Source organism: Hyposmocoma kahamanoa, unplaced genomic scaffold (genome assembly GCF_003589595.1).
Source record: "Hyposmocoma kahamanoa isolate Upper Pololo Valley unplaced genomic scaffold, ASM358959v1 210, whole genome shotgun sequence".
Taxonomy (NCBI): domain Eukaryota; kingdom Metazoa; phylum Arthropoda; class Insecta; order Lepidoptera; family Cosmopterigidae; genus Hyposmocoma; species Hyposmocoma kahamanoa.
In genome coordinates, this window is record NW_020653731.1 from 4,725,334 (window position 1) to 4,752,632 (window position 27,299).

Consider the following 27,299-nt stretch of genomic DNA (forward strand, 5'->3'; position numbering starts at 1 on the left):
GATGTTAATTAAAACATATTTAAATAATGTTTCATTTAAAATCAAAATGTGTGTTCATTTTGTTTGTCTTGTTTTGGGTACAAGCTGCGGCAGTTGGTGAAGTGAATATTAGTAGTGATAATTTTACTTTTACTTACAACAGTAAGTTATTTTCGTTTATTATCCAAAAGAGTTTCTTTATTTTTTTATTTACGTGCATGTTTTGAACGTATAATATTGTGAAACATTGTTACTGAACGGTAACAACTAGTAGTTTTATGCAATAGCTTAAATGCTGTATATTTATTTATTTTGCTTAATACCTGAAAATTATAACCATTCAAAATTATACAGTATTTTCATAAAGCAATAGTCCATATTTCTTATTTGATAAACAATACAGGCTGTAACAAAGAGTGCGACCATAATCACGCCCTGGCTTCAACCACAACTAAAAAATGACAATTGTAACAACTACAAGAAAACAATATAATATACACTATATACTCAGTTTTAGTCGCAACAATGGCACAAATTAAAATAACTATACTGTATAATATTTACGTTTGAAGTAAAAATATGTCTTCTTTGTTTTCGATTAACACCCTAGGAATCACAATCACACAACAACACAAAACCTAATGTCGGTTTTGTGTTGTTGCTAACTTCAAGGTTTCCAATTTTTTACTGAAAAGCAGCGGAACTTCATGTGCCCCAGACATCCCTTAAGATTTTTTACTTGTGACGCTTTTGAAACCGATGCGTCATATTTCAGATGGTAATCGTAATAAGCAACTTCAGCGAAAAATAATTACAAGACGAAAAAGTTTTCGATCTCTATATATCATGTGCGCTACAGATACATTCAATTTGTATGATGAAGCAATATTTTATTTTCAAATTCAGAAACGTTTTATCATGCTCGCATAATTGTTTTTCAACCATAATATCGCATAAATAAGGTCATCGAGCGTTCTCGCGAGAATTTTTAATTTTAATATTGCATCACATTTTAATATAATAAGTGACTGGAATAAACCTTCGCAATCGTTTAGTATTTTAAAATAAATTATTAAAAATTTGACTTGTAACCTTTTTTCGTCAAAAATATTTCGTCTATTAAAAATCACTCTCTGAGTTTTCCAAAAATTAGAACTAAACTTTGCGTAACCGGTAATAATTAATAATTTCTCGGTAATAGATGTCTATCTTTGAGATTTTATAACTAGACGAATTAAATTTATAAGTTCAAATGAAATGGATAATTAGCGTTGTAGAAGTGAAGTGCTGTAATACGATCGATGCCTTGGATAAATTACAGCGTCGTGCTACTCGAATTATAGGCGACGAAGAGGTCTCATCACGCCTTGAACCTCTGCAACTGCGTAGAGATGTTGCATCGCTTAGCGCCTTTTACCGCATGTACCATGGTGAGTGCTCTGAAGAGCTGTTCAACCTCATCCCCCCTTCCCCGTTCCTGCTCAGAAGCACGCGTGCTGGCCTTCGTAGTCACCGTTTCACTACCTGCCGCATTCCATAGCGTACTAAAAGGTTCGGTGGCTCCTTTCTCTGCCGCACGGTTGACAAATGGAACTCCCTTCCGGCACATGTCTTCCCTCCCTCTTATGATATGGGGTCCTTCAAACGAGGCGTGAAGAGGCATATTGTAGGCAGGCAGGGTGGAGGTGGCTAGTGCAGTGAGGGTTTCATCGCTGCACTAGGTTCCTTCGCGTTTGGATACCACTTTCCACTTAACATCAGGTGGAGTGGAGTAATTTGCCTGTCATGTATAAAAAAAAAATAAAAACAAATAGACCGTATTTCGAATTCCGAAAACGGAGAACGTGTCACGGGACAGGACATATTGCGATGCATGGTGATGGCGTATTTACACACGGTCAACTGCCGCTTTCGGTAGACTACTTCCCCTTGCCAAAGGATATTTAAAATAACTTATGAAACAACCTTTCTACGCGGGTGAAAAATATTAGGAGTGAGTCGCTTCGTTCCTTATTTATTACCCGGAAATTGTTCAATTGGATGTCGGGTCGGAACATTATGACAGCTCTTGGTGGCGTTCGAACCTTTCATAATAATAAATACTAAGAATTAAATTTTTATTGAATTGATATTCAATTATTTTTTGTGAAATTAATCCACTAGTTTGTTATAATTATTAATACAAAGATCGAACATTCAGAAAAAATTCTTTCGATCCGGTCGGATTCGAACCGACGTCTTCTTGCATACCGTGCCAGACGCTATACCAACTAAGCCACGGAACGAACCAACGGACCTCACGAATTTTTCTATGTGCTTGCGTCGTGTCTTTGTACTTCGTTTTTCAACGACTTTTTAGTCGTAGCGCCATCTATGAGAAATCTATTGCAGATTTATCACCCAGTTAGTACCTTTACAGCTACCAGTCCTGGCGAGAGATGTCGCTATTCACTGTATTAATTAAATTTTTATTGAATTTATATTCAATTATTTTTTGTGAAATTACTCCACTAGTTTGTTATAATTATTAATACAAAGATCTCTCAAAGCTGTCAAAGTTTCTCATTGATGGCGCTACGACTAAAAAGTCGTTGAAAAACGAAGTACAAAGACACGACGCAAGCACATAGAAAAATTCGTGAGGTCCGTTGGTTCGTTCCGTGGCTTAGTTGGTATAGCGTCTGGCACGGTATGTAAGAAGACGTCGGTTCGAATCCGACCGGATCGAAGGAATTTGATCTGAGTGTTTTTTCTGAATGTTCGATCTTTGTATTAATAATTAAATAATAAGAATACAAATTATTTCTTTTGTGTGTACAACAGGTTACAAATAGTAAAAATAAAATTCTTAATTATAAATCAGAATTACTCCTATAATATGAGCTTCCAACCTCTAAACTAGGTGAAAGACTTGTCTGTATCTATTTCATATACAGGGTGTCTCACGGCTACGCCACATAGAGGGAAAGTACTATAAATACTATTAATAGAACATTTTACTGAAAGAAGACTTCATTTTGATTTTAAAAACAATTCAAACTGCGTTCAAAGATTTTTAAATAATCGCTTCTCTGAACCGGGAATCGAACCCGCAAAATGTGAAAAAAAACCACCTGTAATTTTATTATACTGATCGAAAGACTCAATCATAAGGATTGTTTTCTTCTAAATAACATAACATCTTAAATAAAAGGAAGACTATGAAATTTCACTTTAATTTGAAATTTTGTTCAGTTTGTCAGTTCAAATGGACAACTTTTTCTCTGACTATGCCGCGCTCATAACAACATACATTATCATTTCAAAGTATTACTAATGAGTGCAAACTTGAGAAATACATATCATTTCCCTATTATAAGAGCATGATAAAATAATAACGAAATTCACAAAGAAGTTCACAATCACAAAGCGGCTGGCATAAAATAATAATTTGAAAATGTGTTCCATTTTCAAACGTCTATGTATTCTTTTGTTTTTTTTAGTGAATCTCTTTTTCGATTTCTTGCATTGCAATTGTTGTGTGAATTTAGTTACCATGGCGTATCAACATAATTTGGATTTAATGGAAGCATACTATATGAACCACAAAAACATATCACTAGCTTTGCAGTGGTACCGCGAACGGTATCCCGATAGAGAAACACCATCTCGATTTATTTTAAAAAGTTTGATGGATAATTTGAAAAAACTCGACATTTTGATTTACTTTGAGGCGAACCCGAAGAATTCAGTGAGGGAAGGTGAAGAAGAAATTGGAATTTCAAAAAGCAAAATACACCGCATATTGAAAAAATACAAATTCAAGAGTTATGTTGAAGGGCGATTACTTCAAAAATTACGCCCGGGTGATGCCGAAAGACGACTTATTTTCTGCCACCAAATCGAGAGGCTCTTCCGTCAGAATCAAAATTTCCTGACTGACATTATTTGGTCAGACGAGTCAAACTTCAGTAACAATGGTATGTACAACCGGCGTAATAATCGTATTTGGTCCAGACAGAATCCCTTACGAATCCGCGAGGCTAATGATCAAGTGCGTTTTTCATTCAACTGTTGGTGTGGGATTGTGAAAAACCGGGTTCTCTTAATACATTTTTACGAAGGGCATCTGAACACTGAAAAATATTTAGAAATACTTGAGATTTTAAGGAGCGAGATTAATAATCTTCCCGATGCAGGACGACGAAGTCTCATTCTTCAGCAAGATGGGGCTCCGGTTCATAATAGTCGGAGAACAGCGGACTTTATTAATGAACATTTTCCTTCCTGGATCGGTACTCATGGACAAATTAAATGGCCTCCGAGATCCCCGGATCTAACCCCGTTAGATTTTTATTTATGGGGATATGTAAAAGATTTAGTTTACAGGAACCGGTATATGAGTGTGCAGGAGCTACAAACTGAACTTAGACGTATTATTTTAAACATTCACCATGAAAAGATAAATAAATCAACAGGAAGCGAAATTATGAAAAGAGTGAGAATTGGTATACTACACAATGCGAGACATTTTGAACATTTGATAACTTAAATTGATTGATTGTAAGTTGCAATTAAATGTATCTAATTATTTTAATTAAATTTCAATTTCATGGTCTTCCTTTTATTTAAGATGTTATGTTATTTAGAAGAAAACAATCCTTATGATAGAAGCTTTCGATCAGTATAACAAATTACAGGTGGTTTTTTTTTTTCACATTTTGCGGGTTCGATTCCCGGTTCAGACAAGCGATTATTTAAAAATCTTTTAATGCAGTTCGAATTGTTTTTAAAATCAAAATGAAGTCTTCTTTCAGAGTAAAATGTTCTATCAATGGTATTTAAGGTACTTTCCCCCCATGTGGCATAGCCGTGGGACACCCTGTATACATATATGTACTCGTATGTATGTTACAGTCAAATCACAAAAATCAACTACTACTAATTTATATACTAAAGGACATTAAACGAAAAAAATATTTTTACAAAAGGTGTTTAGTATTTTTTTCCATACCCACATAAGCACCGCAAACAAAAGTTGTAAACAGCTTCATTTTTATTTTCAATAGTTTTAACCGATGAAAGTCAAGGTACGCTACTTAACAAACTAACAGTTTTGAATGTGGAACATAGCGTTGAAGCTGTTGGGTAATAATGATAAAAATAAAGATGATTCTAAAGAATACGAACTTTGGGTACAATAGTATTCAAGGTTTTTGGACCTATTTCCTTTTGTATCACATTTCAAATGCATATTCTGAGGCAATATAAGCATATTTTTTTTTATAATATCAAGTGACGGGACGAACAAGTCGTGCGTCTGATGATAAGCTACACGCCTGTCCATAACAGTTGCAATGCCACTCAGAACTTAAAATTGCAAAGATCTGAGTGGCACTGCCGCTGCGCCCGTCACCCTCGCGATTCAAAACCAGAACACAGTAATGCTGACATTACTGCTTGACAGCAGAAATAGGTAAGGTGGCAGTACTTCCCTGGACGAACTCTTTCGCAAGGATATCTACTGCTAGTGAAAAGGGCAGTAAAATATTTATTCAATCATCTTTAACCCACAGTGGCCCTCCGCTGCAAAGAACATCAATGCCTACATGGCTACAGCTATGAGACGTTTTACAAACTGGATGCCGAAGCCCGCAAGCCTCAAACCCCAGGTGCTGTCTTCGAAATGCATTTGGCAATACTAGCTTCAAGCAATGGACACATTTTACTGTCTACACTGCCTTTTCCAGACCCCAACGATCCCGTTTATGAAATTGGTAAGAAATATCATAAATGTAATAATAATTTTTGATATCACCGTAGGTGTAATAATGCCTAAGAACTGTTGAACTATTGATATCAAAGAAATGTGATATTCAAAGAACTGTTATTGACATCGGCGTAAATATTATAATAGTCTATATAAAAATTGTTTTTGATGTTATCGTAAATGAAACAATAGCCTAAGAGTTGTTTTTGATATCGTCATAAAGTGTGTAAGAAGCTTCAAAACAGTTTTTGATACCATCGTTAGTGCAACAATCCTCGAAGGCCTACCCACTATGGATCCCGTTAGGATTCTCCACTCACCCCAGTGGTCAGACCCTTTACTCGGCGACGGCGCTTCTTCGTGTAACGGAAGATGTCCGAGTACATGTGTTTCCTCCGAACAGCATGATCGTGCAATGTATAAGAGTGGCCAAGTCAAACGCAGTGGTACCTGTACCACACTAAAGTGTTTTCTATACAGACTCAAAACCCTAGCACGAAAATAAAGATATAGTAGATAGTTTATTAGTTAGTAGTTTAGATATAGTAGAAGCCGTGGTAGTCTAATGGTTTGACCTACTGCCTCTCAAGCAGAAGGTCGTAGGTTCGAATCCGGACTAGCACCTCTGAGTTTCTCGGAATTTATGTGCGAAATTTAATTTGAAATTTATCATGAGCTTTTCGGTGAAGGAAAATATCGTGATGAAACCTGCTCGTCGAAGAAGGTTCACAACTCTCGGAAAACGCGTGAAGTCCCCAACCCGCATTGGGCCATCGTGGCGGACTATGACCTAAACCCTCGTCTGAAAGGAGACCCGTGCCCAGCAGTGGGACGTATAAATGGGTTGATGATGATGATGATATAGTAGTTAGTGTAGTGTAGATTCTTTCCTCGTATTGGGCTATCATGGTGGATGGGTTAAACCATGTCCTTTGTCAGTGAGATATCGTTTGGTAAATAAATATGCTCTTATAAAATGAGATTTAAAAAATCAAAATGATCTCTCTTGAAAAACGCAGAGATCTATTGGGCCTAGCCTTCCTTCACAAGTTATTTACTAACAAGATTGACTGCCCACAACTGACATCAAAGTTCAAAATAAGCGTTCCCCATCGATACCCCCGTAAAAAGATCGCTGCTCTTCTGTCACCACCACATAGCGGAACTAAATTGGGTCTCAACTCACCGGTCAGCCATCTGTCCAAACTACACAATGAGTATAGTACACCAGTAGATATTTTCTCGAACTGGACAACCGGTCTCCGCAAGGCAATCCTTAGCAAGTAAACTAGAAGTATTTTTAGCATTAATTGCAAAAAATTATACAACCTTTACATTAACAATGTATATTTTTATTCTGATTATCGTATTTTATCGTTATATTCAGTTTGTTCTCTTTTTCTTTGTATATTATATACACTGTAATATTAAGACTATTCTGCTCAATTTAATGCAAGCTGTGTCGTCTTTAAATAGTTGTGCATATAACTAAACACCAATACAAAATGTATATGTATCGATATAACAATTGCTGGTGAACCTCAATAAAAAAATAAAATAAATAAATAGACAGCCTTCCGTAATGAGAAATGGCCATGTGTCTTGACGCACATCATTAATAAATCTTTTGTAATCAATTATGTTGTAATGTTTAATTTAATTACATTTTTAATTTCGCAGTTTGTTTCTTTAACAGATACATCATGTTTTTGCATATCTTTGTTGTGATATGTCATATCAGAATGGTTTTCTTTTTTTTTTGTTTATTCTCAAATCTTTTTTGTTTTTTGTATAGGAGAGATTGTTGACAAACATAAGAAGCTTATGTAAACAAATGTTTTACATTGATTTTTTTTGTAACAAGCATTAACATCATTTATTCGTCGCAGTGGTGGGGGGAGGCGGCAATAAATTTACGGAACTCCGGCGCAACTTACGTCGAAATGCTAAGACTTCGGCGAAAACCACCGGGATATTGTCTGCAGTTGATTTCCGGGCGTTCTACATCAGAATATCGGAAGGTACAATATATGTATATACAATATATGTACACCATCACGCGTACAACCTCTATTTTATTATTCTATAGGCCTGTGTCCATAAGGTCCACTGAAAACCAGCGTCAAAGCCTAATCTCGGCTAAATAGCTGAGAGAATAATTTTGCATACGCCACAGCCGCACACATGACAGTTTTCTTCGTAATTTTTTTATTTTATTTTTGTTATGCTTTTGTGTTTTTTTATTCTTTCTTTCTGTGTATTTTGGTTTGTAATAAATGGTTTCTATTCTATAACACTCGTGATATACTAAGTTATAATTCATAACCTAGGGCTTTAAAAACATTTCGGTATTCTGCAAATGGTTTAGTTTGGTAGTGTGGACGTTTGTGAACACAGTTTGCATTTTAAGCACGGTGAGATCCTTCATCTAAAGAATCTTAGCTACATATCGCATTTAACACGTAATGTATGTTTTGAAAAGCAGATACCTTTTTAGACAGTTTCCTATCTAACATCCAAAATCTACAGTAATTGAAGTTCCCAGTAACAAATCCGTAAGTGACACGAGCTAAGTAATCTATCAAAGTTCCTCGTTCTTCTTCAAAGCGTTTTGTATAAGAGCACCATCCTCACCAAGCAGTAACATGAGCACTGCTGCCTTCCATTTTTGAAGAATGCTAGTGAAACTTATGGTACATGGGACTTGTCAACTTCATATCTCAGAGTAAGTAGTAGCAGTGCTTTTCGCGTCATTGCAATTGAAAGCTCTGAGTGGCGCTGCAACTTCTATGGTTAGGTGTGCGTGCGGCACTGCCACTGCGCCCATCACCCTGAGATATAAGTCGACGAGTCCCACGTGCCTGTAATTTCATCAGCACCCTTACCCTTCCAAACTGGAACGCAGTAACGCTCACATTACTGCTTGGCGGCAGAAATAGATAAGATGGCAGTGTTTCTCTGGACGACCTCTTTCACAAGGAGCTCTACTGCGACTATCCTGGGGGTGCTTACCACCAGCCGTCCGCCTTATACGTACTGTGACTAGATACTCAAAAAAAGTATATGAGTAGTATTCAAATTGGTATTTACAAAAGTGGCAGTTTGTATAATTGATTATACATGTTGTGTAATTTCAACCTAGAAACTTGTAATATTTCTGTATTTAGGAAATGAAACTATTTTTCCGGATTTAAATCGCGTATATTTGTTTTTTTCAAACATACCAACGTTTCGGGGACCTTTACAGGTCTATATATAGATATACGCAATTTGAATCCAGAAAAATAGTTTAATTTCCTATGTGCAACAATCGCGAAAACCTAAGAACTCGATATATTTTTGTACTATTTACATTATGTTTTTTATCTAGATGGTCTAATAGACTTCGGCAAAGAAGGCTCGCAAGTCTCGATACTGTCATATTACGACGTCAATCCATTGCCAATTAACTACTTCAGTTTCGCCGCATGGAACGGCGTCGAAGCCAAATTCTTGTACGACTGCCCTGATCCAGTTGCAGGTAAAAACCATTCTTATTCTCCACTGGGAACATTCGTAAATAATTTACGAAAAAAATATATCCTTTCTAAGTATTTTCAAATAAAAGTAAAGGGAATTTTTTTTGTCGCTAAAAGTCTCAAAATCCCCTTCAAAGTGGGAGATCAGATAGGGGAAAATCCGACTTATTTATTAGTCACTTTGCGCATCTATTTTTTCCTGTTCCCCCAATGTAAACAGGGTTTCCTTGTTTGCTTCAAATACAATTTATTACTTCGACTACAATATGCAGCTACATGAATTGTTTCTTTTTTCTTAGCCACTACTGAAACTTCCCCGGACTCAACTGCTGTGGAACGAAAGCTATCAAATTCGGAATCACTAAAACGCACCCTCCTTGTGGGCCGATCTTCTTACCTACCACCGGAAGGTTCTTCCGTCGTGGTCAAGATTGGTATTAAAATAACTAACATAAAATACAATGCTGTTGATTCTAAGTTATCCCTTGGATTGGCCATCATTTCAGTAAGTATCTGTACCTTCCACATTTCCAGTTTACATTTTTTTATAATTTTTATTTTTATTTAAATACAATCATCCAGTTTTTTTCCTATTGCAACACATATGACGAGCATTGGACGGCCTCCGTGGTCGACTTGCACTCCGGTTTCCATGATGTCGCCATCTCTGAGGTCCCGGGTTCGATCCCCGGGCGGGTCAGTGCAGAAAACTAACTTTTCTATATTGTGTAGGGTCTGGGTGTTTATGGTACTGTTGTCGTTTCCGATTTCCATAACAACAGTGCTTTATCTACTTACCTTGGGAATCGAGCAACGTATGTGACGTTGTCTAATATTTACGTATTTATTTATTTACATAGGTTGATTACTAAACATTTCATCCTCATTTCTTCCATGATTATTCCTATTGAATTTGCATTTTTTAGGAACAATTTTTATTATCGAGTTCTTAGATTTTTTTCCTTCAATTTCATTTCAGTCAGCCGTGACTATTGGACGCGTAAAGAACCCGAAACGGTAGTTTGTTTAAAAAACAATATAATTACGCGAATTTGGATCCGAAAAATAAGTGAACACAAATATCTACTATTACATACTAAATGTAATATAATAATAACTAATAATAATATAATAACTAATTATACCTATTCAACCCAAACGTAAGAAAATAAGTATCTGCTATTACATAGTAAGTGTATCATGATAATAATTATATCTATCTTAAATTGAAATCATCTTTATTTCATAGGTAAGCAAATTACACTTGAAACCGTCATATTATAGGAAGTGAAACTATTTTTCCGGATTTAAATCGCGTATATTTGTTTTTTCAGTTTGGTCCTTTACAGGACCCATGTCCACCGTAACCATGGGACCTGTAAAGGACCCGAAACGTTGGTTTGTTTGAAAATGCGAAACAAATATACGAGAAATCCGGAAAAATAGTTTCATTTCCTATGTGTAACAATCGCGAAAACCTAAGAACTCGCTATCATCATATTAATTAAACTCTACTGCTCATTCGTAAGGCAGAGTCCTCTGAGGAGATCATTCTTCTACAAGAAAGTCTAGGGGTTGCTCTTTTAAAATGACTATGACATATGAATAAATTTAAAAAATATAAATTTAAATAAATATTTACAAAATTTATTTCAATCATCTTTCTTATCATCTAAGTACGCAGAAGCTATATAATAACCTTTAGTCTTATAAAGTTTTTATTCCACTATAGTTTTAAACCTCGTAAATGGCAAACTTTGAATGTCAATCGGAATCTTATCATAGAAGCTTATACATTGCCCCTTAAATGAATTCGTAACTTTGGTAAGACGACTGTCAAGAAAAGCTAGTTTATTTTTTTTCTCAAAGACACTCTGGTGCCCAGATTGTAAATTGCCCTAACCTCACGTTTCTGCAGATCAAAGATTCTATTAATATCGGCGGCATTACCCCAAAGCAAAATGCCGTATGTCATTTAACTGTGAAAGTAGCTGAAGTAAATCAACTAGCTGTTTCGACGTCTAAAAGTTTTCGTACTTTTTAAATCGCGTACACTGCAGAGCTGAGTCGCTTCGATAACTTACTTATATGCGGAGCCCATTGAAATTTAGCATTTAAAGTTATACCTAGAAATACAACTGTATCTACAAGGTTCAATTTTTCGTTTCTAAATATAATGTTCGTGTCCGTCTGCCTAACATTGGGTAATGTAAATTTCACTCTATTTGGATTTTTCTCATAAAGGAGCAGTTTATTAACTGCAAACCAATCTAATACATTAGATATAGCATTGTTTCGATCGTTGTAGGAACAACATTACTGCCTTTTAACTAAAATAATATGGAAGTATCAGCAGCAAACAATACTATCTTTATGTTCTATACCTTCTACGAGGCTAGATAAATCATTAATATGAACTAAAAATAAAAATGGACCTAGAATTGAACCTTCAGAGACGCCCATGCTAATTGCAGACCTTGATGATCTCGTACCGTTGACATCGACCCTCTGTATCCTTCTGTAAGGGACAGTTTGCGCTGCAAATTTATATTAGTAGGTAACTGTAGTTAGAATATTTTTATTTATTTATTCTTTAAACGAACGCCAAATATGATTGGGCTTTTCATAATTAGATTATCATAAAGTTCACAGAGTGTAAAAGTGGCGCCATAATAAACACTTATTTATAAAATCATCTCTTCAGAGTTGGACTGACAACCGAATGGCTTGGGAACCCAAGAAGTTTAATAACACCACCAGCCTCACGTTCCGACAGGGGCAAATATGGAGACCTACATTCTTCAATTTTAAGTAAGACATTTGAAAAGTATGACCATAATGTAATAAGACAAGTAGGGCTAACTCCTGACTGTGTTGTCACATTATTATTTTAACTATACCTACAACTTGTAAACATGATTTCAATAATTAAGGTTTTTATCACATTATTCTCAAGGTTCATTCGACTGATCTTTGGAAAAACGCAGTATTAACGTATTCTTATGTTTATACCAGTATCACAGGTTGTATCTCGATTATGGGCGTATGATTATAAAATAGAAATTAATTCAAAAGAACAATTCTTAATTTTTAGTCAGTCTTGTTCAAATCACCCAAAACACAACAATAAACACCCCTACGAACGCTTCGATTCTATAATGAATGGTGCGTTGTTCTATGCAACCATCGAGTATATAACCAGAAATAGAGACGAAATAAGGGCCATATATTCCTGGTAACACATTAGCGATACAGCTCTTATAAATATCAACTCTCGTTTGCACTGAAATATAGACAGGCCAACTACTGGCCTGTGTGTACGTCTCCGTATATTCCAAAAAATATTCTGTATTTATTATAATACTAACAATGCCGTGCCGTTGTAACTAATTTATATTGACAAGTTGCAATTTATCAAAGCTACTCCTTTAGAAAGCTGAAATAGTACAGCGTCAACAACAGACCTGTGTGTACGTCTCCGTATATTCCAAAAATATTCTGTATTTATTGTAATAAGATAATATCTCTAACAATGGGGGGCTGTTCCATTCGGTGGTGTGGGAAAAACAGCAAAACATCTAATTACAAAACAAACGGAATCATATTTCATCGGTAATTAAATATTAAATATGTAATTTTGCAATTTTCGTCCTTTATATCAAGGCTCAAGTTAACTGATCGATTTGAAGTGAAACAGTGACGACGCCCATTGAAGACACCCGTCAATTGTTTCGAACTCTGGCTAGCCAATAATGATATGACAGACTAGTTTTCAAACAAATTAAATGACATTTCGTCTCTATTTATGGTTACGGCGTACGCATACAAACCGCACGGCGACGTTTGTATGGAGTTACCCTACTTGTTTAATGATCAGTGATCGGAAATGAGGGAGTTAAATAACCTAGCATTTGAGTAAGAATAATGTGGATATTCCTTCCCTTCCCTTCTACAAATCTCAGAACTTATTTGAATATGCGTATTATTTATTGGAATTTGAGTACATTGGTGACAAATTATTATTTTCTTTTGAATATTTGCTACAAATTGTCTCAAAAAATAATATTGTGGTTGCTACACGTATGGAAACTATACGTGCGTACTTACTCAGCAAAAAGATTTACAAAAGTGCTTAGCGTGCAAAGAAGTTTAGAGGCTTTCTCCTTTTGAGAGAAGAATTACTTTACTATAAATCATTATGTATAAACATTGTAATTATTTTAATGAATACATACCTACAAACATATATATATACGTATATTCATTTTATTCGTCGTCAAAATTTTTAAAGTATTGATAACGTAATATAAATCCCGGGATTATTTTGTGATCATATCAGGAAATGAGTATGTCCATAATAAGAAAACGTTCAAACTTCAGGTAAATTAGCCCCTCAATACCGATCACTGCTAATGATACTATGGTATGATCAAGTTATTTATACTATTTGTTGATGTATCTACTATGTTGTATCTATTTTTTCATTATGCAGCATTTGAATAATTACTGAAACGTAGTGTTTTTTTCAACCGTCTTGTTAAGAAGAAGACATTTTGATTGTGAGACACTTTTCTTTCAATTTCCGATGTCATAAAAAATTTCAGTTCAGAAGATATATCAATATTGGATTCGAAAAATCCGGAATTGATTTCAATGGCGTCCAGTGGCGAAGCGACTTTCCATTTCCGGACTGTGGTCAACACATGGTGCCATACTGGTACGGGACAGCAGAAAAATAAGAATACGTATGTTTTTCATATATTTTACTATTTCTAGTATAACATTGGGGTGCCCAAATAATATATTTACAAAAAACGTAATTTTTATGTAGACTTTAGTAAAATAGACTGACGGATGTTTTTTTAAAGCACACTCTCATATATTCTCATGAGCCAAATAAATGTAGGCTATACAAATATTTCTCCCGGCCCGAGAATGGAACCAGGGACCTCTCCGTGGCAGTCGGTCACGCAGTTACGATCACGCAGGCAGTTAAGGTTAAGCCACGATGTTATGCGTTAGGGCCCAGGTTCTATTAACCGGTACGACCAATAAAAAAAATCTAAATTATTACGTGGCTGTGAGTTGTAGCGTATGTCCCGGACTTTGGTCCTTTTAGTGTTGGGAATTCCCTAATTTGAGACCATTATTATTAAAGTGAATGCAGCCACTCACAAACTGGCACCGGCAAAACAAAACATATATATCGTCGATATGCCTTGTTCCGCTCTCATTATATAATGTTCTTAGTATATGTATATGATCGAAGTAGTGGACACTAAAAGTAAAAAAATACTCATCATTAAAGCGATATTCGTTTTTTCAAAAAAACCAACGTTTCATACCCTTTACTGGTTCCGTGGTTACCCTTTACAGGTTCCGTCGAGCCGTGGCCATGGGACTTGTAAGGACTCGAAAAGTTGGTTTGTTTGAAAAACAAATACAGTGTGTTGATTTTCATTCATGCATTCTCGCCATATTTAACAAATTAATTAATTAAATAATGCTAAATCGTCTAAAAATATTTAAAAAATATTCTGGCTAATTTTATCTAGTAAAGTTTTGTAATATTGTCCACAAGCGTATATTTATATTGGTTAGAAAAGTTGACTGAAAAAAGATTTTTTGTAACTTAGATTTGGTACTTACCAACTTTATGTTAGATGAAAGTATTGCTAGAAGTACCCAGCTCCACAGCTGGTGCCTGGTTCCCCAGCCACAGATATGCAGAGTTTCGTTTCAAATTAGCACATTCTTCACAACAAAAAAAGCAGAAAGAAACCAGAGACAATTTTTGGGCGCAATTCTTTGATACTCATAATCTGCGTAAACTAAATGTTTTACATCATGCCATAAGAATGCACTTGATGGTAATGCAGGATCTGGTGAACATGGTAGGGTTTTTTTTGCACTTACTCGTGCTTTGCATTTCGTGAGAAACTAGAACGTATGCGCGATGTCCGCGGAACGTAGACGCGATACGCAAGGTCGACTGATGATCTACCAATCACGCGCTCGATACGATACTTCCCCGTCTCTACCCGTACCCTACCACCAAATAGATCTAAAATGCATATTTTCTGCGAATAGGTCATTGTTCAAATGGTTGCCGGTACCTGTGGCAAGAGTAGTACAAGTCAATGACCTTTGGACCAAGGATGGTTACCGCAATTAAACAAAAAATAAGAATTTAGGATTTATTTTTTTCGATTTATTTTTTTAGTGATTTGGGTTCAATTTCGAATATAGTATGACCTTTATAAATATGGCGAGAATGTAAATAAACACATTGTATTTCCAATTTAGATCCGGAAAATAGTTTCAATTTCAATATGTAACAATCTCGTAAACCTAAAACTCGTATATCCTAATCATCCTAAGGGCGCGTTCTCATTATGTTTAACGTTTTATTTGTCGTTGGACGACTATCGTGTCTAGCTGTTCCCACTAGGTCGTGCCGACAATTTATCGATTCACGGCAGCCGCCTTATCGTTTGCACGACAGACTTGTTTGAAGCTGCGATTATCTGACGTCATACTTTTATCGTGACGTTTTATTTATTGTCTGACAACTGTCGTTCTAGCTCTTCACATTGTCACAATAGTGGGTCGTCGTAACGTCAAAAAAGTCGTGAACGACAGTTAATCCTGTAGTTCTATGTGAACAACTTCATTTAAATATACAAGCCACGACACTTTAAACTGCACGACTATCTATCGCCCCAGCATAATGGAATCGCGCCCCTAGTCAGATAAAACTTTTATTGTATTTTTTTGCTTTTTCTAGTCTTATCTGACTATTATTTCTTAAAACCATTGAGCGTCTCTTCAACTCCGTTAGTTGCTTTTGTTACTATTCCCATTATAACTTTGGTAAGATTTAACAATTTTATCGCTGGGAACTTTGTTTTCAGCTGGCCACACGATGAATACTCATGTACCATTTTAATTGGAGCCTGGGAGCCCCATGAGATGATCACATTAGAAGCTCTTAACACGACAGATCCGAAAATGATGCTCGTAAGTAAAATCATGATAATACTTTTATGTTTACACTTTGTTGTTTATTAAAGAATGGTCTAAAGAAATTGTGGAGCTAGAGTACTTGAGTGGTTTTAAACCCAAAAACAATAGCTTCAATGTGCATTTTTAAGCAGCAACAAGCTTTTTATGCTGCGTGGTATTCAATATTCTTATCGTCAAGACGTCAATCCAGATTAAATTTAGACAATCATTATATAAATTCGCACCCTTGGTGCAATAAGGAAACATATGCAAAACAACTTACAAAAGTGAGGTTTAAAGATACGGACGAAATTCTGCGCTTCTTATCGCAACTTGTAGCAGTAGATCTCCTTGTGAAACAGTTCGTCCAGGGAATTCCTGCCATCTTACCTATTTCTGCCGCAAAGCAGTAATGTGAGCATTACTGCTTTTATTTATTACACACAAATAAGGCATACAAGAAAACATAATACAATTTCTCACCAAACTGCGAAAACAGTTTGTTGGCGAGGTTACACTTACAATTACAAAACTATAGTATAACATTATACGAGTACATTTATCAAACCCAGTGTAACTAAATTTACATACCTTCAAAAAGTATAAATTTTCATTTTTTCTTCAAGGTGAATTTACTTATCAATTCTCTGTCTGTCAAAACGTACACAGGTCAGTTGTTGGTGCTGTACTATTTCAGTATTCTAATATTGCGATTTCACCGCAAACGAGGGTTGATATTTAAAAGTGATATAAGGCCAATTTACCTGATGCGTTGTCAGGGATGGATGGCCCTTATTTCGTCTCTATTTCTGGTTATATACATATTCAACCTATTCACGCTAATGCGTGAAGGTTTATTTTTATAAATAGCACCTAAATTTTATAAGGAGCAATCATTTTAAAGGTTGACTTTGCTATGCTCTAATTTGAAGCGTTCTTCTCTCAAATCAATATACTTTAAGCGGTGAGCACCGATTTTTATTATCTCCTGTGTTAAGTCCAGTATAGTGACGAACTAGGGAATGAATCCGGGTTTGCGCACTTACCGGTAACCGATTTCAATAAAACTTGGCAAATAGATGCAATTCCACGAACTCTCGAGATCGGTTTTTTATTACTCTGTACTGAGATTATTATGCTTATAAAGGAGAGTTATAAAACTAAAATCATATAATTATACACGATTTGTTTAATTTAGTTAGTGTTTAGTATCATGTGACAAAATCACTTTTGACGTATGATTTATTTATTTATTTGTTTATTTATTTATTAGCAACACTAGTATTACTTTAGGGAGTTTAGACCCCTTCCCGCCACGCTACCGCTGGTCCAATGCGTGTTGGCGGATCGCCAGAATCTAGTCGATAGGAGCAGAGTGTACCGCATGCAAGTGAGGTTGGCTATTGAGCACCGCAGGTGGTGGTGGTGGTGTCTTACATCGCGATCAACTGCCTCCGTGGCCGAACGGTTACCATGCCGGACTGCCACGCAGAGGTTCCAGGTTCGATTCCCGGGCCGGGAGAAATATTTGTATGGCCTACATTTATTTCTCTCGTGAGTTTGGGTGTAATTTGTGGTTGTCTGTGTGAGTGTCCATGGCACCCGCGACACAGGGTTTCCCTAGTGCGGGGCTATGTTGATTGTGAGCGTTGTGAGCGTTGTTGTGATCGACTAGTTTGGAAATTTTTGAGGGAGACCTATGTTCAGCAGTGGACGTCTTCTGGCTGATATGATGATGACTAACATTATGTTCACAACACATTTTTATCTTATTAGACTCGGGTGTTCTACATTCTAAACAGCAATTATAAGTGTTAAACGGCAAACCTAAAATAACAAGCAAACTATATTAAACATTTCGACAATTTAACATGCACAGATAACTTAAATTAGATAGCAATGCATGATCACATGTGGCGATATTATATCAAGCGTAGGAATTCACAGTAAACTTGCAGTTTGCAGGTATGGACGACGTGATACAAAGTGAATGGGAGAAGACCATCAAAGTGGTGATAGTCTCCAATGATATATGGAGTATTGTGTTCGGCGACAGTGACAACACTACTCACCAAAGTGATCGTCTTTTGATCTCTATACAGATGAGAAGAACGGCAACTACTTATAATATTGTTTTCTATACTCCTTTGTTAGGTACGAGTCGTAACAGAAAAGTTTACATTATGTATAGAAGCTAAACCGATCTTGCACTCAGAAAAAAAAATTGATATTCAACAATAACACTTTATTCGCTGAGAGTCTATAAAGAAATTTAGTTCATCTTTTTCTGTAAAAATACTCCTCTACTTTGTTATTTTTATTGATACAAAGATCGAGCAAATAAATACAAAGAAAAATTCCTTCGATTCGACCGATTAAATCAGGTATGAATAAAGAACAGCTTATTGTGCAGCATTTATTCCCACTCTGTCAGCCATTTTTTCTGAGTGTATACAATTAGGAAACCCATAGAGTTACCCTACTGGTCACGACTATATTTAAGTGTTTTGTACTCTAATATTAGGGACTTCGCAAGCAGAAAGACAAGAAGAGGTCGAACGTGTGTCTTTGTGGTTGTTGGAGCCATTATAGACAACACCACGAGGGGTTGCTTTGTCACTAATGGAAGAGAAATATTAATAATAATAGGCTAGTTTTCCACCCCTAAGTTGTGCTACGCCATTTATATGGAGTACGGCATTGGGGTAGTCCTGGCTGCTGGCTTGTTCCTTGAACGCTACAACTTGAACTTTTCTAAGGCGAGAGTGAATAGACATTATACATATGGGTGTGCATATTCCATCTTCACTTTCCATCAGGTGAGACGGAGGCCAAATGCGCACTTATTCTTATAATAAAAATAATAACAATCTAAATAGTTAATGATTCGAAAAGATTAAGTTGTACAAGTCTCTTGAAGTCAGACACATACCCCTTATACAGAAAGCATTCTCCCAACTGACATATCAAAGCCTTGATTTGAAACCTAAACTTGGGTACTTTTTTGATATACATAATGTAATAATTTTCACGCAAATTTCAGTCTTGGTAACCTTCGTATTAATGTCGTTCTGGACGGAGCCGTTGCAACTCTCCCGGATATGGTTCTTTGCAGGATGTGTCATTGTCATTTGCATGGGATTGTGTTACGTCGATTACTTGGTACCTTCACATAATGTGCCTTCTCTACGTAAGTACTTGAAAGTGTATTCCTTTAGAATTTCCCTTTCCAAAATGCACAAAGAAAAAACTAGGCGTTTTGAAAGTTAGTCTAGAATCCCAAAATTTTACAACTAAATTTCAAAATAACAAAGATCTGTAAATACTAGCACTAACCTCTTATAATTCATAATCAACATTGAGCAAAGTCCGGACTGTTCATTTCCATCTCTCTTTTTTTTTCTCCCATTGATTACTATCGGGGGACTCTATATTTCAGACCAGCCACGTCACTATATTGTGAATATTACCAGGATTCGCACAGTGTTTCACTTCCACATTTATGTGGAGAGCGGCTAGAGAGTGGAATTCCCTGCCTGCGAATTTATTACCCGAACGCTATAACTTGGACCTTAGACTTTCAAGGCGAGAGTGAATAGTCATTATTTAGGTGTGCATGATACATCGTCGACCTCATCGTCACTTTCCATCAGGCACTTATTTTTTATTAAAATACCATCGTTTTACAAAATTGGTAACTTACAAAAACACCTCAACTGCAAGTAATAGATATCTCGTGCAAACTTATCAAACTTAACAAGAAGTTGACCAACTAAGTAAATAAAGCTTGTTTTGTTTCAGTCATCCTCTATACCACAATCCTAATGGGTATACTATTGGCTCTTCTAATCCATGTGGCTCTGATGACAGACACAGCGCAGAAACTTTGCAAGACTGCGTCAGTGCAGTCTGTGCTTACTGCTAAATGGTTTAGAACTCTATTCTGCTTGCCAACAATGAAGGTATGACGACCAAGTTTTGTTAGTTATTATAATTTATAAACAGGCGTTTATAAATTATATAGATAAATTAGATCAAAACTATTTAAGAAATGATAGTTTCTGAATTAATTCAGAAACTGTCATTTCTTAATGCTTTGTGAAGTCCCAATGAAATTCGTTACTCCGGTACTCGTGATACAACGAACTCTCTTTCCGTGATTTGGTACAGCCAAATTATGTATTGATATAAATGAACGTTTCGCGTACCTTGATACGAACGTAGCAGCGAGGCTTGTGTGCATGTCTACCGCGCGCTGTTTACAGACTCACACATTCGCATAATCTCGCGGTGCACTCGCGTTACGTAGAGCGGGTCGTAGGATCATTCATTATATAATTGAAGCGGTCGTTTGGTGTTTAAAAACGACATCAAATAGTAGACGTGTTTATTGTTGTGTTTGTGGTGGTTTAAACAAGAGTGCCTAAAATCCAGAATTAATAAAATATTCAAGATATCAATCCTTGACGCTGATATAAAAAATTACTACGTTAGTACCTACTGCATTTAACAAAGGTTATTTCAATATAGCACGAGTATAGGTACTGTGATGAACACCTTGATAGTTTCAAATTATGCTTACAACATGTAGGTTCAATTAATAATGTAACAACCCTACGCTCCGAGTGAAGCGTAGACCCAACAGAAGGGAGTTGCCCTACTTGATCTTATTATACTATGGTTAAATCATGCAAAGAAAAAAATACTCAATACAAACGCAGATATTTTTCACAATTTAATCATCACAAGGTTCGCTGAGTAGCTAGTAAAGTAATTTACTTCCATTTTTACTAATATGGATTTCCAAATTCTTAATCTATTCATATAAATTTTCATATCACTGGAGCTGTGAAAGATTCCTCCTGGGAAGTATTGCCTCCTTAACTATTTCTGCCGCCAAGCAGTAATGTGAGCATTATCGGTTTTAAAGGGTAATTAATGGTGATGGTGAAATTACGGACATATGGGACTTTTCAACTTCTGTCTTAGGGTGTCGGACGCAATGGCAGTGCCCCTCAGATATTTGCGATTTACAGCTCTGACCGACCCTATAACTATTATGAACAGGAGTGTAACTTACATAAGCACTTGTTCTTCTCATCTCTTGGTATCATAAAAAAATCGGATTACATGTAATTGTGTGGCAAATTAATATTTATTACTTTCTAATTAACAATAGCTATACGACTGATGAGCAAAGACCTCTCTCATACTTTTCCACTTGTCCTCTTTTCGCGCCTTGGGACACTCTTGGGTAAATACTCAAATTCGAAGGACAACATCCGAGACCTTCTAGATATAGATTCGGGTGCATGCAGATACAATGCATGCGGCACTTTATTTATATTGTTTTTATTTCCCAGACCTGTAAAATCTACGAATCCATAAACGAAGGCTACGCGTCTCAAGATGACGATGAACCAGCTTTTGTAAGTCCTCCAAATAGCACTATTGAGGAAATGCAATGCGACGTCATTAAATACGGAGAACCACAAGAACTAGCTGAAGTAGTTGATAAAACGATGTTTGTTATCTACTCTGTCACATTTGCTATTATGTTAGCTCTACATTTTTAGCTCCACTATAGAATAGATAATTTAATTCAAGAAATAAAAGATGTGGTAAGTAATAACAAAGAATTTTATTGACTAACGTTAAAATTCAAAACTTCATCATTATTTCAACCAAAAGACGTCCACTGCTGAACATGGGCCTCCTCCAAAGAATGCCACAACTACCTGTCCTGCGCCGCTTGTATCCAGTGGATTTCCGCAGCCTTCACCAGATCGTCAGTCCACCTTGTGTGTAGTCTGCTCACGTTGTATCTTCCGGTACGCGGTCACCACGCGAGAACTCTTCGGCCCCGTCGGCCATCTGTACTGCGGGCAATGTGCCCTGCCCTCTGCCACTTAAATTTAGCAATTTTTTAGGATGGCGGTTAATGTGGTCCCTTGCAGACATCCTCATCACTGATTCGATCTCGCAACGAGACTCCGAGCATAGCCCTTTCCATTATCCTTTGAGTGACCTTGAGCCTTCTTATGAGACCCACAGTGATCAACCACATCTCAATGCCGTAAGTCATCACTGGCAACACACTGGTCGAAGACTTTTGTCTTGAGACACTGTGTGTGTATTCTGATCACCCGATTCAAAACAATGCACTCCAAGAGTCAAAAAACTCATCGTGAGTAAGCTACTCGTAACAACTCGTCGCGACCAAATACAATAGTTTTTCTGTAAGTAGTTGAGTCAGCAGATTATCCTAGTTGCAGTATCAGATCAAAGTTACTATACTATTGTAACGTCATCGGATTTCCATGATATACCAATTTCAAATAGATCGGACAAGTGGAAGTAAAATAAATATTGATTTTGAAGTTGAAATCTCTACACTAACTGAGAAAAGAACTAATGATTTTTAAGCATCTGAACTGATTTTCATCTGAACATGAATGAAATTTGAATGAAATTTATTTGCTTAAAATATGGTTTACAGTAGGTGGTACAAGTATACATAATAAAACAGTACTCATATTTTACCGCTATCGGCATGCAAATCTATGAATGTCAACATATTGGCAGCTAAACAATTCTAAAGCAAGTCCTATCATGCATAAAGATAATATATTATAATAGTAAGTTATTGCCATGTCATGAAGATGTCAAAAAATATAAATACATTTCTTATCAAATAAGTTAAGTGGTCAAATTTATTGAGAATTATATGTAAAGAAGTCACTAATTGAATAGAATTTTTTTTCTCTTAGCCATGACATCAGCTGACGTTTAAATAGAAGATTATTATTTATAATTTTTATATCAGAGGGTAAAGCATTATATATCCTCACACACATGGCCCCGCACTGTTTCTGGTAGTAACTTAGTTTAGTATAACTATTACAAACTAATCTGTGTGGACCCTTACATTTATATTGTGAATATCTCGCGTTATTTTAAAAACTTTATTATTATTTTTTACAAAATTGGATACTTCAAAGATGTACATACAAGGCAGCGGCAAGATGTTAAGATACTTAAATAACGGTCTACAAGATTCTCGGGGCACCACACATTTTTTTTGTGCTGTAAATAATTTACTTACTTCTGTTGAATTTCCCCAAATCATAAGTCCGTATCGCAGTAGGGATGCAACGTAACCATGAAAGGCCTCTAGAGTCGTAGACATAGCGGATTTGTCTCGCAACCTTCTCAAAACATAAACATAACGATGAATATTATTCAGTAATGTTTGAATATGAAGTTTCCACTCGAACTTATCGTCAATAATTACACCTAAAAATTTTGTTTCTTGTACTTGTTGTAGAATATGACCATTGTAATTAATATTCAATTGTAATTTATTGTGTCTGACAATTCCGAACTGAATGAAATTCGTTTTATTAAAGTTGACTGTGAAATTATTGTTGTTGAGCCAATTAACCACTAATGCAATTGTGTTATTTATATCAGATTCCTAATTTACTACAATGTCTTTACATGGTATCATTATAGATATATCATCTGCAAATAATACGCATTTGTGCTGGGTTACGTTAGGCAAGTCCTTGATATAGAGTAGAAATAATACTGGCCCAAGTGTGCTACCTTGAGGCACGCCGCATGCATTTACACGATAAAGTGATTTATTCGAAACCACGTGAAATTTTCTATCTAGACTTTTAATTTCTACCGCTTGACTCCTGTTACATAGATAAGAGGCTAACCAGTCAAGTGCTAATCCTCTAATTGCATGACTTTCTAGCTTTTGAAGAAGCAAATCATGAGATACGAAATCAAAAGCGCGACTCATATCAAAAAGTATACTAGATATTGGTATTCCTTTATTCACGTTTTCCACTATTTCTTGTACCAAATAGAAAACTGCCAATAAAAATAAATCCCTATTTTGTTGCAATCCAAATTGTTCTGGCCTTATTATGTAATATTTGGAAGCAAAATTGAGCAGTCTTGTTGTAATAGCTTTTTCGAAAATTTTAGAAAACACCGGAATTAACGTAATAGGACGGTAATTGGCCATATCAGATTTCGTACCTTTTTTGTGTAGAGGCTCGACAATAGATATTTTAAGCAATTCAGGAAAAGTGCCATTTTTAAACCATTTTGAAATGAAAGATTCACTAGATAAGTGAGCTGCTCATTTAGTTCATCAGCACAATATTTGATTGCTTTAGTAGATATATCATCGTATCCTGTCGAATTTGTATTTCTTAATGGTTTTACTATATTATGTATTTCTTTTGGGTGCACATGTTGTAAATAAATACTATTTGTCAAAAGAGTTTTGTTTGTGTTGATCAAGCCTTCTTTTTTTGATTTTGTTAAGTCAATTAAATAATTATTAAATTCATTGGCAATAGAGTTTGGATCAGTTATAATATTATTATTTATTACGATTTCTTTTATAAATTGGTCACTATTAAGATTAGTTACTTCTGCTTTCACGATTTTCCAGGAGGTTTTTGCTTTGTTTTTTGCGTTTTTTATAAGTTTGTCATTGTGTAACTTTTGAGCTAAGTTTAGACATTTGCGTAGTATTTTAGAGTAAGACCTATATTGTTGTTTTTTAGTTTTTGATTTTTTGACGTAGTATTGGAAACGCAGTAATCTCTTAGTCTTACAGCTTTGCCTGATACCTTTAGTGATCCATTTTGGATTTTTATATCTGTTTGATATTTTGATAATTTTAATGGGAAAATTTAGGTTATACAAAAGGGTCAGGGTTTCATGGAAGTATTGCATAGATTTATTTAAGTCGTGTTCTTGTAATACTTCTAAAAAATAAAGTTCTTTCAAGCAGTTTCGAAACCTATTTAAATTTTGACTATAATAATCTCTGATATTTAAAAAGTACTCAATACGCTGCTCAAATTTTTTAATAACTGGTATGAATAACATTTGTGCCGTATTGTGATCAGATAGATGTAAGTGATGTAATTCAGCTGTAGCGTCGTCAATATTACTAAGTATATGGTCAATGCAAGTTTTTAGTCTAGTCGGTTCAGTTATGTATAATATTAAACTATAATTTTTAAGTATGTCCAAGAAGATTCTAATATTTTTTAATAATTTTGCCTCTAAAGTTGATATTGAGGTCACCAGCTAAAATAACTTTAGTTTTTGATTGTTTTGTGTATTTGTGTAGTACTTCATCTAGCTTTGACAAGAAAATGTTTATATTTGATTTGGGCGATCTATAAACACATATTATGCAAATATTGTGATATAGTAGCTTAACACCACAACATTCGAATATTGTGTCCTGAGCATTCTATATATATTAGTATAATATAGTATATATATTTCAGTTTTTTATTTATTAAAATACATGTACCACCCCTACTTCTCATGTTTTGCCTGCAGTAAGACGTTGCTAAATCATAACCAGTTACAATTATACGACTTTCGTTACCAACTCTAATAATTGTTTCTGATAGGCAAGTAATGTCTGGACCTTTTTGATTCGAATGTAATTCAGAAATTGCAACATCCAATAATGATTTTTTAGAAACATACCCAGCTATATTCTGGTGCATCAATTTTATATAATTAGGTTTTTCAACATTAACGAAAAAAAAAATTATTTTGGCATGAACAAGACGAGTCTAAACTTACTGGAACTGTAATGTTAGGCTCGTTAAGATATGGGTCTTTCAGACTATATAGATAATAATACTGTGTGATGTCATTTATTAATTCATTCAAATTTTCGATAATAATTTTATACCCAACGATGCTTACCAAACCGCTTGCAGTATACATTTTCGAACAGCATTCCAAGTTTTTGTTACTATCTAATAAATAAACATATTCATGGTACTTATTGTCCCGATACAGCAGATTGTTGAATATTTCTACTCGTTTATTGTATAAGTTTGCATAATTACCAGATTTATAAGTGGGCAAACAAAATATTATATTTGTGTGTTGTACATTTTGTAATGTGTTTCGGATATTTGCTATTAATCTAGAATATTTGTGAGTTTCTTTGAAGTCTGAGTCACCTATAAATATAACACAGTAGTCATTAAAATTAAAATCGCCTAATTTATTTTCTATACCTTTCAGAAGTTTCTGTATACTAGCTCCTGGAGTTATGTAATAACAGATGTCGGTGTGGTCAATTTTACTAGCTTTTTTGTAGATGAACAAATTTGTGATAAGGCTTTATTTAAAGCTTCTAATTTAGTGATACGATTTTTAATTTTCCGATAGCAGATTTTTTATTTCTTCATCAGCGGATTCTAATTCTAATTGAAGTTTGTAATTATTTTCCTTTAATTCCTCTGAATGTTCCCCTTGGTTAATTTCTATTTCCGGACAACTTCGGTTAAGTTTCGCAGTAATGGCTGACAGATTCGACAGACGTCTATCTGGACAGATATTCAAATGCTTGAACATTATCAACCATCGTTTCATCATCGTAAATGATGATTTCAAAATGACCATGAGCTTGAGCGGTGAAGGAAAATATCGTGATGAAACCTGCACTTCGAAGAGTGAACCTCGGGAAACGTGTGAAGTCTCCAATTCATATTGGACCAGCGTGATGGACTATGGCCTAAACCCTCGCCTAAGAGGCGACTCGTACCCAGCCGTAAGATGTATAAATGGATTGATGATGTTGATAAACAGGTGTTAATAAATAGGTAATAACCGTGCCGATTACATTAAAATTCAAATAAAACAAGCGCTTTGATATAGCCCTCCCATTTGGCAGCTACGATGCCGTAGACAGACATACGGACGGACAGATTAAGGCTTCAAATTAGTCCCCTCTTTTGGCGTCGGGAGTTAATAAAGAAAAAAATAATGTCCTACTTACCTAACAATGTTTTCCCAAAACACGCCTGTCTTCCACTGGGGCAGGCACAAACAATGAACCTCCAATTTACATTCACACACTTTTCATTTCATTTCATTCACATTTCTCCTTCGCACCGATCCTTTCATACGCTCCCTACTTTTGATCTAGCCTTTTCTAAGGAGACCACTATGTAGTCGTGACAAAGTAATCTTTTGCATTG

The 27,299-nt window shown here is 35.5% G+C and overlaps 1 protein-coding gene across 1 annotated transcript; it reads left to right on the forward strand.

Annotated features, from left to right (window-relative positions):
* LOC113227440 lies at positions 1 to 21,836 on the forward strand. Its single transcript, XM_026460366.1, has 12 exons — positions 1 to 141; positions 5,535 to 5,735; positions 7,618 to 7,749; positions 9,099 to 9,248; positions 9,546 to 9,751; positions 11,951 to 12,057; positions 13,851 to 13,991; positions 16,161 to 16,266; positions 18,210 to 18,405; positions 19,295 to 19,441; positions 20,053 to 20,213; positions 21,615 to 21,836. The coding sequence occupies exons 1-12, from the start codon at positions 27 to 29 to the stop codon at positions 21,825 to 21,827; spliced, it is 1,875 nt and encodes a 624-aa protein (XP_026316151.1). The 5' UTR covers positions 1 to 26; the 3' UTR covers positions 21,828 to 21,836.
* The last annotated feature ends 5,463 nt before the right edge of the window (positions 21,837 to 27,299 follow it).